The sequence below is a fragment of the Zerene cesonia genome, chromosome 16, assembly GCF_012273895.1.
Source record: "Zerene cesonia ecotype Mississippi chromosome 16, Zerene_cesonia_1.1, whole genome shotgun sequence".
NCBI lineage: Eukaryota > Metazoa > Arthropoda > Insecta > Lepidoptera > Pieridae > Zerene > Zerene cesonia.
The window spans coordinates 6,528,769-6,540,651 of record NC_052117.1 but is presented as its reverse complement, the minus strand read 5'-3'; the positions used below and the strand labels follow the sequence as shown (position 1 = coordinate 6,540,651).

General features: G+C 30.5%; 2 protein-coding genes across 7 annotated transcripts in view; one reads left to right on the top strand and one right to left on the bottom strand.

The window, feature by feature from the left end:
• LOC119833126 (tubulin-specific chaperone cofactor E-like protein) overlaps positions 1 to 2,868 on the bottom strand; it is a 22,198-nt gene extending 19,330 nt beyond the window's left edge. For 3 of the 5 annotated variants that reach the window (XM_038357017.1, XM_038357016.1, XM_038357020.1), the window contains exon 1: positions 2,574 to 2,868. The gene's annotated coding sequence lies outside the window, so the exon portion shown is untranslated. The remainder of the gene's footprint in view (positions 1 to 2,573) is intronic. The other 2 variants (XM_038357018.1, XM_038357019.1) reach the window with 1 other exon arrangement.
• A 900-nt stretch (positions 2,869 to 3,768) lies between these two features.
• On the top strand, positions 3,769 to 11,063 carry LOC119832866 (persulfide dioxygenase ETHE1, mitochondrial). Of its 2 annotated transcripts, none has more exons than XM_038356666.1 (7): positions 3,769 to 3,966; positions 5,042 to 5,168; positions 5,641 to 5,785; positions 6,896 to 7,110; positions 7,538 to 7,627; positions 8,867 to 9,047; positions 10,983 to 11,063. In XM_038356666.1, exons 2-7 carry the CDS (start codon positions 5,043 to 5,045, stop codon positions 11,021 to 11,023), a joined length of 798 nt encoding a protein of 265 aa, XP_038212594.1. In that variant the 5' UTR covers positions 3,769 to 3,966; position 5,042; the 3' UTR covers positions 11,024 to 11,063. The 2 variants fall into 2 exon arrangements, with proteins under 2 accessions (XP_038212594.1, XP_038212593.1); XM_038356665.1 differs by having other exon boundaries at positions 3,769 to 4,029.
• The last annotated feature ends 820 nt before the right edge of the window (positions 11,064 to 11,883 follow it).

Here is an 11,883-nt window from a genome sequence, read left to right as displayed (position 1 = left end):
TTCTATACGATGGCCGCGTTGGTCCGCGCTCGGCCAATGGGAGCGCGGCAGCATTAAATTTGTCATCGGCCGCGTTTTGTAAGAGAGTCGTTATGAAGTTAATGAGTCGTTAAGAGTTCGTTAAGAGTTTCGTTGAGGTTCTTTGTTAACTTATTGTAATAGACTAAAGATTTCGCAATATAGAAATGTAATCATTGTAAAAGTGTTCAAATCTTTAGTAGTGAATAAACTATAGTGGATATTTGTGTTTTTGTACTTCATTTCTACACAAACTCCATTATAAATGTATAATATGTTTAATACGCTTTTATCTTGTTATACTCTATTTCAACGAAGTAAGTTTTAAAAATGAACCATAAACTCGTTTTAATGATAGTTTATCTATTCAAGCTATCGCGATAAAAAAAAATACTCGTGAATAGATAGTTGATACCTACATTGCAAAACAAAACAACAATAACACGTGCTTATTGCGAAGCGCGGGCGTGACAAAATTATCCTGTCCTTCGCCTCTAACCATTAAAAAATCACAATTTGTAAGTCATTACTGCTATTGTTACGTTATTTACTCATAGACATATTACAACTGTGGTGCATGGCTACTGCGTAGTAAGATATAACAAATACTGTATACATTATTATATTATTTATAAAATATAGTAGGTACCTAGACCGTGCAGGATTTCTTGCTATAAACTAAATAAAATACTACACTCACGTGCATTGGTTTTTACTTCTTGCTTAGTCAATAATCACGTCTACAGTACTGTTGCGAAAATATGAAAATTATTTAAAGCTTTTGAAGAATTCTTGACAGATTTTTGGTACTATTTCGTGCACGAATTCAACGTATTTTATCTGTTAAAACATTGCATCGTATGTCGTAGTGCCATTTGAATTAAGTATTTATGACGTTTATAGAGCTACTTTTCAGCTTGCTTTTCGCCCGCGGCTTCGCTCACGTAGACATGAAAATTTTGAACTTTGTATTTTAGTAATGCATGTAGTATGCCTGTGTACACTTTTTGCGACATTAGATACGAAAATCTCGTCAACTATTTATTTTAGAAAACGTTTTCAGAATATTAAGAAAAAAAAAAGTCAGAAAGTTAAATTTCAATTTTAAATTTAATGTTACATACATAGTTTTTAAGCATAATATTACAGACAAAAGGAGTTTCTATAGTTGCTCAAATAAATGAACATCGTTATTAAGTAATAATTAAAAACGCATTTAAATGGGATGAACACGTTTGGGAATGTTATATTTTATTTATGTGATATAGCTGTACATATTGTAGTTATAAATAATAATAAAATACGTTCCATAAAATAAATTTCCTCGTTAATCTGTGACGCATCCCAGTATCGCAGTCTTTGTAGATATAAGATTTACAAAGACCTTGGTGGTCAAAGTTAGTCTTCCGATAAATACTGGTTATTAGACGCACGTGTCGCTTTGTTTAGAACAAGTCAAGTACTTATTAAGTTATCTTACTTTAGAAGGTAGTGATTACTTACGTAAAACTCATTTTAATTTTTTATTTAACTGTACCAAGTTGGTTAAGAATTTATATTTAAGTATCTAGTATTTCGTTGATAACTTGTAAATTTTCATTTCAATAAAAAATTAGAGAGTAAAAATTATGGTCAAGTGTATATATCGTTTTTTTAAGATATAATTGATACTAGCCTGTATAAGAGGACGAAATATGATATGGAATATATTTATTGAACATATGATTAAATATAACATATAGCATAGTTTGTTTATCATTTGGTATATGAAAGTGAAGCCTCTTCGCTTAACTACCCGGGAAATATGGATTGCAGCAGTATAATTAGTGTATAGTCTATGGTCTATACCTAGAGGTCCTAGACAAAGGCTGGCAAAGAGTAGAGATTTAAACGCAACAAAGAAAATAGAATTTCCGTAAAATTATTTAATATATGTTATTTGCTTATTAAAAATTCAAGTTTAATTTGACTTTCATTTTTTACACGAAACGTTTTTCCTCGGTTTGATACATTCATAGATAGAAAATCAAGAAAAAAAATAACACATCCGCACTAAAAAGAAACATCACTTTGTACATTATTTACCTAATAATTATTTTAGGAAGTGTAGAAACTGGGTCACGGTCGAAATCGATAGCGAAATCGTAGTTGCTATATACAATAAGGTACATGAACCATACAAAATTATTATCAACTTCAAATTTAGATTTTAAATGGTACTTATTAATAATTCATAGATTATACCATGCAATAAAGAAATTGCTTTATTTAATTATAACATTAAACACAAGCTATTGGGAATTTCTTTTCTAGATGAATATCACAAAAAAATATGATATTATGTACATAAATAAATAGACACAAAATATACGTTTCTAAATTCTATGCTCACTGTAATTGGATATAAATCTAATAATAAAATCTCTTCATAACATATTTTATGTATTACAATGAATCTTTTATGTTTAAACTAATGTAATAAATAGACCTATAAAATATTAAGCAATAGGTATGTGCTTTCGTAATAAACAATAATATTATGTTGGTTTACTTACGTTGAGGCTCCTATTTATTGTTGATGTTAACTCTTTTGTATTTTGTAATTACGTGAACGCCTTCCACTCATAACAAAGAATGTTCGAATAAAAAAAATAATTGTGTAAAAGTATAACACTAGAATTTTAAATTGGACACTATCACTAGCACAAAGAGAATAAAACTATCAGCTGTTTACATGACCAGAAGCGCCTGCAAAGATTTCCAAACACTCTTCGAAACGCTCTGTAACCAAATGACAAGGGAATGTTTACATCAATACTAGTTTTCACGCACACAAATGCAAAAGTGCAATGTTATTGACTGAACGTGAATGTAGAGCCAAAATTTAAAAGTAAAGAATACACTATAGACTACAGAGTAAGAGCTGGTTTCACGCTATTTTATCGATTTATTGGTTGAATAAATAGGAAAATATTAATTTATCGCGTTTATTACATAACAATTGTAAAAGTAAAGTAAAAATACAAAAACATTTATTTTATGGCAAAGCGAAAAAACAACATGCCAAAAGGTCTTGTATAAAATTATTCAATTAGGTAGTAGTAATGTTAATATAGTATTATTGTACGTCTAAAAATAATAAAACAATAAATTATTAGGATCTTGCATTGTACGCATGTAAAAATCGTAAAAACATATTTAGTTAATAGGGTACTTACCAAATGGAAATCTAAAGGGTTAACTTATTTAAAGCCATTGAAATAACACCAAATTTGTATAGCGAAAGGATTTTTTTTTGTATTTTTAATTTTATTTTATCATTATTACATTTATTTGACAAAAACGAATGACGTTCACGACATAATATCTAAAGCTTTTATACACGAAATGGATTAATAAACTTACATGTATCAACTTTTGTCATAAAAATTGCTAAAAAGCGATATAAAAAGTTTATATAAAAACTATTGTATTTTCATATCAAACTAAAAAAAAGATTTGAAATCATTAAATATAGTATTAATCTATTTATTGCATTAATTAAATTTATTGATGTTTAAACTAGTTTATATGATTTGTTAATAATTATACTAAATTGTACAAAATAATGTTTTAAAATAGTTATTTTTCTTCTTTTTCTTGTCTTTGGCAAAAATAGCTGTTCAAAGCGTGCGATAATTTGTCAATGTCAAATGACAGAATTGTCAAAACTAAAATAGTATCAGCTGCTTGTCAGCTGCTCTCTGAAGCAAACTGTAAACAGAAGTTCTGTGCAGAAGATTACAATTAGTTTAAGTTAGAAATAGACAGTCCTGGTGATTTTGAACTTTACAATAATAAAATATTACTATAACCTAACTGCATGTAATTAAATGTTAAATAGGATTAAATACACAGATAATAACATAATCAGCAAGATATCTTCGTACTTTTGTTTGAAGCGATAAGGTGATAATAAGCATTTATTTGTCGAGTTTGTAAGTTCAAATTGATGATAATTAATAAAAGCAGGTATGTCTTATTTGTCGTATTAACTGAAATGTAAGTAGAAACAGAATTACATACTGTATCGAGTCTTTTCTATTTGTTCAATTTTTAAAAGTATTTATTTAGTTTCCACTCATTAGTTTGTATTAGTGCTTCGTACCGATTCGCTCGTGAAACACATATAACCTCGGGGATAACAAATAAATATTTGTATGACCTATGAAAATAATTTTAATTTGTATAAGATGATCTTTTGTTTTCATTGAAATGTTTTTTGTCTTTTTAATTTAATTTAATTAAAACTGTTGCCCCTATCTTTGACTACGCAGTCCTAATAAATTTTCATGGCACACTTTCATCTATCCCTATTTTATCCCCTTGGGGGTAAAATTTGTCAATATCCTTTCTTAGCGCATGTCTTTTTCATAACATCTATCCGAATGCTAAATTTCAGCCTGATCTGTCCAGTGGTTTGGGCAGTGTGTTGATAGATCACTATGTCAGTCAGTCAGTCACCTTTGAGTTATATATATTTAGATTACCCTGGGCCACCCTGCAACTAGATTGTCTTTTTACATATCTACATATATATTATATTATTAACAAACAATTCTTTTCCTCATATTTTTATTCAATCATTATATCACAATATATTATTATGGCAGCTATAATATTTATTGCTGATTGTTTTATTGCCCATTGTATGTGTAGGTAGGTATGTCATTTCTTGATCAGATTTAATTTCATTGTTGCATGCAAAAGATAATTTCCAGCTCCTAGCTGTTTATCTTAGTCTAATCATAAGCACAGATAACATAATACTATTATTATATATTTTTCTGATAAACCAACAAATTGTTTGAAAACAGTTTTACAATTCTTTTAATTGAAATCTAGAAGGTTGCATATAAAATTATAAAGTTTGAATGACATTGCAGATTCTTTGTTTAATTTTAGTGATAATGATCTGCAATATTTGCAGATAGTGATTTCATTGAGATGAAATAGTTGTGCAATACAATAATTGTCATTTCAGAATGATTATCAAAGTTGCTATGAGAAGTGGAAAGCTAGCTAATGCAGTGGTATCACTTGGTCGATCCAGTCAACTGAGGTGCATGTCATCAACCATGGACAGAAATAACAATTTCTTTTTTAGGCAGGTGAGATTTTTTTAATATTACCCTTTGATAGTCTTCATATTTATTGTTATTCAATCGAGTTATATTAGTTTTTTAAGTTTAGTTGGTGAATATAATTATTGGTGGATATCATTAAATTTTGTTTTATTAAGTTTTTTGATTCTAGAGACTAGATTTTTTTTTTCTTTTATTTTTTACTAGCTTTTGCCAGCGGCTTCGCACACATTAAATTCGAAGTAGACTAATAGATGTTATTATACATATAAACCCTCTTCTTGAATCACTTTATCTATTAAAAAGAAACCCATCAAAATCCATTGCATAGCTTAAAAGATTTATGCATATATAGGGACATAGGGACAGAAAAGTGATTTTGTTTTATACTATGTAGTGATACAACATCCAAGATAAATATTTAATAATGTCTTTCCAATGTTTATAATGTTAGCATGGATAAGTAACAATAACTACAAGAAATTTTCATAATTTACAGTTATTTGACACTGAAAGTAGCACCTACACTTATCTTCTCGGAGACACAAAGACATGTGAAGCAGTGCTAATAGACCCTGTGATTGAGCATGCCGAGAGAGATGCCACTCTCATCAAGGAATTAGGCTTTAAACTTATATATGCAAGTATGATTTATTTCTTTGGGTGTAAAATTAACTTTTAATGTCTTAATACCTTACCTTCTGCTAAGTGTAGTCTCTGATAGAGGTCCAATTAAATTTACTCAACAGTTTCATTTCAACTTTATAAAAAATGTATAAAATTGTTTGTTTCGTTATTTTGAATTCATAGGGAGATGTCCAATTTATTGACTACTAATATTATAAATGCGAAAGTTTGTAAGGATGTTGTGTGTGTTTGTCGCTCTTTCACGCAAAACCTACTGAACTGATTGCAATGAAATTTGGTACGTAGACAGCTGGACAACTGATATAACATATAGGCAATTTTTATCCCGAAATTCCTATGGAATACGGACTTACGCGGGTGAAACCGCAGGGCGTATTTAGTTTATTGATATATGTAAAGATGAATTGTATAGAGCGGCCTTATGAATATATAACACATATAAGAAATTATTGAAGTTGTAGTCAGTACAAGCATATTTCACAAGTTTTTACTAAAGTATATATATAGTAAGTATAAGTTATTATCTATTGTTTAGTAGTTAATGACCATACAACATTTTCGTTTACTAGAAAACCTTGAGTATATCAGATTTGAACTGTTTTGATCTTTTGTTTTATAACTGTTGAATAAGTATGCTCTAATTAATGTCCATCAATCACTTTCAAAATAATACACAATCCCACAAATATAGGAGGAATTTGCAAGAAAATTTTCCCTGTTTATATTATGTTAAAATTGTATATTTAAATAATTAGTTTTGTAGGTATGCAAAATATAGATTAAAAAAATATAAAAAATCTGTAATGTATGTAAAAATGCTTTTATTTAAAAATGAAACAGCAGGACATCATTATCATGTGATCTTTCTGATTTCTTGTTTCTTTAGTACAATACTAGGCATACATAGGTCATCCAATGAAATCTCTAGAATCTTCATCGTCATCAACCCATATTTTTCCCATTCTAAAGAAAATCAGCATATTTAAAAAATGCATATTTCCTTCCAACTGTGAACTCTAAACTGCACCTTTTCTGTTGAGCCCCTACCTTTTTTAATTTTAACATATCATTTAAATCTTACTTTATCTTCTTATTCAATGTTTCAGTGAACACCCACATGCACGCTGACCACATAACAGGCACGGGTCGTCTAAAGTCCCTGTTACCTGGTACAAAGAGTGTGATAGGTAAAGCTTCGGGTGCTCAAGCTGATATTCACTTGCAAGACGGTGAGACGGTGCACTTTGGTAGTCATCAGTTGCTGGCAGCATCTACCCCGGGACATACTAATGGATGTTTCACCTATATTTGTCACCAGCAGGTATACATTGTATATCAGGGCTACTTATGTAGCAGTCTTGAGTAGTTTCAAGTACTTAAAAAACCGTATGCACCAATTGTTGTGGAATTGTTTGCTCACTTGCAAATTTTTTTTCTCTATTGGACCTTTATGTTCACACGACACACACACACACACACACATTTCTGTATCGTTATCTACTACTCCGGGTAGGAAACCCACAATGTAATTATATATCTTGAGAATATACTATACTGATGAATCATTTAAATAGCTCTGGCTTAAATCTATTTTTATTTCTGCAAACTCGTCTGTCTTTACCTCTTCTTTTTAACTATCACTGTCAACTTTAAATGGGGTTCTCCCAATTGACAGTTTTTTTATGTTATGGAGGTTTTTTTAATTATTAAAAAAATAAAAAAAATTAATGATAAATATTTATTTTCAGTGCATGGCATTTACTGGTGATGCAGTGTTAATAAGGGGATGCGGTCGAACAGACTTCCAAGAAGGTAGTTCGGAAACATTGTACAAGTCGGTAAGTGAAAGGTACATGAAATTTTGTATCAATTATGAGCTTTAAAGGTTAAATAAAGTTTATTGTAATGAGATTTTAAATACCGTCAAAGTAATAGATTGCAATAAGTAATTTTAATGAAAATAATGCACAATAATACGTGTATTACATAACATAATATTAAAAATTCTGTTTATATATACTTATCTGTTAAATTATGTATGTATGTTTATAATATGTATATATTTTAATACCATGCTATCCTCAAATTATTTTCTTAATTGCTCTTTAAAATGTTTGCTCACCCAGTATTTTATTTATTCTTTTTTCCTGTTATTTTAAGGGTTGCCTGGTAGAGATCGCTACCTAGCTACAAGGCCGCCTTTTGCTTACTTAATGTTATGTTAAGTTTTTCTTTCTTTTTTATAAGCAATAAAGAATTTCATTTCATTTCATTACATTTCATTACATTTCATTTCATTTCAAAAATTACATTTTGTGCTGTCTTGCATATATGGTCATATTACATTTAGTACAGTAACAAGTATGCCGAATCACATGAGAGTTCGTCACAGTCAAGCTTGTATGCTAATTTTTTGTTATGAAAAAAAAAAACCTACAACTTTAGATTTTATAGATAAATTATCGAGTCTCGTTAATAGGCACGCTTGTCTCGTTGGAATCGAATAACTGTTATATCGCCATTCTTTCACTTGTAATTGTCATTTTTGACAGTAAATATGGAGAGCTAATAATCAAAATTACTAATAAGTCAACATCCCCTATTGTATCTTATACCCGTACAATATGTTTAGTCACTACATAGTATAAAACAAAGTTTTTCTCTGTCCCCAGGTCCCTATGTATGATTATATCTTTAAAACTACGCAACGGATTTTTTAAACAGATAGAAAGTGATTCAAGAGGAAGGTTTATATGTATCAAAAAAGTGAAGTCCCGTGTCCCCTAGTGGGGTATGGGGCAGATGATGTACATCCGTTTCACTGATCGATTTTCTTTAGGGACAAGTAGGTGATCAGCCTTCTGTGTCCTGCCAGACCGAGACATTTTTTTTTTTTGTGCGTCCCCACCGGTAATTGAACCCAGGATCCCTCGGTTCTACGCTCACGCGTTAACCACTGTACCAAGGAGGCGGTCCTTATATGTATAATAATCTATTGAACTACTCCGAATTTAACGCGTGCGAAGCCGCGGGCAAAAGCTGGTACTTAATAAGAGCTAAAGAAATTTTATTTTTAGGTCCACGAAAGGATATTCACATTGCCCGATCATTTCGCACTGTACCCGGCGCACGATTATAAAGGTCAAACAGCCACAACGGTTGGCGAGGAGAAGAGATACAATCCGAGATTGACCAAGCCCCTGGAGGAGTTCGTCAAGATCATGGACAATTTGAATTTGCCATATCCGAAGAAAATTGGTTAGTTTTATGTCTGTTTTATTTTGTCTTAATTATCTGTACATAGTTTCTTTTAGTTATCCAAATCTATATGTAACAATATAAGTACATATGAAAAAAATGTTGTGTTATTTAAACTATTTATAACTCGAGAACGACTAAACCGATTATATTGAAATTGAATCCGGAGATAGTTTTGAGACCCGAAAATGACAGGATAGGATCCCGAAAAACGAACGGGAATGGAAACTTTACCGGAAACACCCCGGGTCTATCTTTCCTGCGACTACGCGTGGAAAGTCGCGGGCGGAATGTTAGTACAACATATAAATTACGTGTCACGTTGTTTGTCCGCCGTCAATGGACTATGGAGTCAAAAATTAGTCAACCGAATTTGATCAAATTTGCACACCATGTGCAGTTTGATCCAACTAAAAGATGATAGTTTATATAAATTATTTAAATTATTATTGTTATTGTTTATATGTTAGAGTGTATAACCGAACTAGTGGTTTGCCTGTTGCTAAGCGATAACCACCACCCATGAACATATTGATTTTAAGGGATAAGGGGGAAAGGATAGGGTTGACGACAGGGCTAAAAGAATGGAAAAGGGAAAAAAGGGAAGGGCAAAGAAGAAAAAGGATATGTTTATTATTTATTCGAACTTGGTATTGTCAATATAATGTATTGCTTTTCAATTGGTATTATTTTAAGACAATGTGAAACCTAAGTAAGAAAATTAAATGGCAACCTTTTTTATTGTCATATATATTTTTAAACTTCCTTATTCTGACCTTTCGTTGTGTGCATTTTATTTATGACTTATAAAGTGAAGTCCCGTGTCCCCTAGTGGGGTATGGGGCAGATGATGTACATCTGTTTCACTGATCGATTTTCTTTACGGACAAGTAGGTGATCAGCCTTCTGTGTCCTGCCAGACCGAGACATTTTTTTTTGTGCGTCCCCACCGGGAATTGAACCCAGGACCCCTCGGTTCTACGCTCACGCGTTAACCACTGTACCAAGGAGGCGGTCGATTTATGACTTATAATACTTATTAAATTAATATAATTGTAGGTGTAAAATCAATGTATTTTTGAGGCTGTATTGAAAAGATATAGCATAGCTTATTTGATTAATGTATTTTAATAATTTTATAATCTGAATGTCAAATATGTTTCTTGTCGTCCATAGACTTTATAACTTATGAAGTATTTATAAAATGTCTGCCCGCGTCTTCACCCCATTCCATTTCATTTATTTCACACTCAGTTTGTTTTTATGTACACACTCTAGTAGTATTAATATATTAACTACTAATTTCAGAACTATAGATACTACTAACGATAGACTCTAGAAATTTTAGTAAAATATAACACCAAGAAATACAAAATCCTAAATATCTAAATATCAATTCTGATTTTCTTCAATTAAGATTAAAATTCATTGTCTAGTTTTCGCAAAATGATTAAATCAAAGTAAATCTTTAAAAGTCTGTGTTTCCTGTAGATAATGAATGCAAGCGTTTTTATTAAAACGTGTTAGCTTCATAATGGCATAAAAAGTATAAAGTATACCTCTTAAGAGTTCTTAATTATGTGTGTTAACATTATGCGAGAGAACTTTTATACAGTGTTGCTATAATGGATAATTAACTATCTCACAATGCAATTTTCAATATTTTTCAATGTTAATGATTTTTGTATCCATTAAATATTAAAAATACTGTTTATAGTCTAATAATAAGCACACAGCGGTTGATACAGGTTGCCTTGAATCCCGTCTTAAGCAGCGCGTCGGAACACAGTGGGGTTTTAGTCGGTAGGAATCCGACATAACCCACGGCTCCTTCCCCGGGTGCCGTTGGTATCTTATGCAAGATTTCCCCACTTAAAAAAAAAGGTTGCCTTGAATTTCAAGGATTTTTTTTAAATAATTTTTATTTTGTTTCAGATCAAGCGATACCTGCAAATAAAGTATGCGGGCTGTACTAGACAGTATGTGAGAAAAATATTTTTTAAATACCGAAATATTAAGTAAATATTAAGTATATCTGACAAATAAATTAAATAATTATTTAATATGAAAATATATGTATAAAATGAACCCAATTTGTAAATAATTGAGCAATGAACAAATTGTTGTACCTTCTTTTAGTAATCGTGTTAATGTTTTTATACGCTCAAATTAGTTATAAGTGTAATAGATAGTGATAGTTATTTGAATGTAATTCATAATATTGTTTGTAATAAATTTTGTTAAATGTTATCATATGTTGTTTTATTTGAAAGAATTTAATATAATGTCTATACATATAATAAAACAGTAAAAAACTGTGCATTGAAGATTACATAGAAACATATGGAGGGGGTTTAAAAGAAAAAACGAACAAATGAAAATTAAAATTGTGTCTGTTTGTATGTACACGCTAATCTCCGAAAGTATTGGATGGATTTAAATTAATGTTTTTTTTTGTTGTATAGGTAAGTAAGTCTTGGCAAAATATAGGCTATAATGTATTTCGGAAAATGGAACACCTGATGCATAATCCTAACAGACCAATTAAACTATAAGAGATGTAAAAATTGTGCTGTAACATTTTTTATATCTCTTATAGTTTAATTGGTCAATTACACATGATGAGCATATTCTGCTGAGAGTATAAATTTGAAGATCTGGAACACCAAGAGTCCAACTACACTATAACATGTATAGGAATGAGGTCTTAGAAAACATTGTTCAGTCTGATGGGCATTTTCTGTTCACTTATAAATTCGAAGATTTGGAACTCCAAGAGCCCATCTACTTTATAACATAAATTGAAATGATGTCTTAGCAAAAGTTGTTTAGTCTG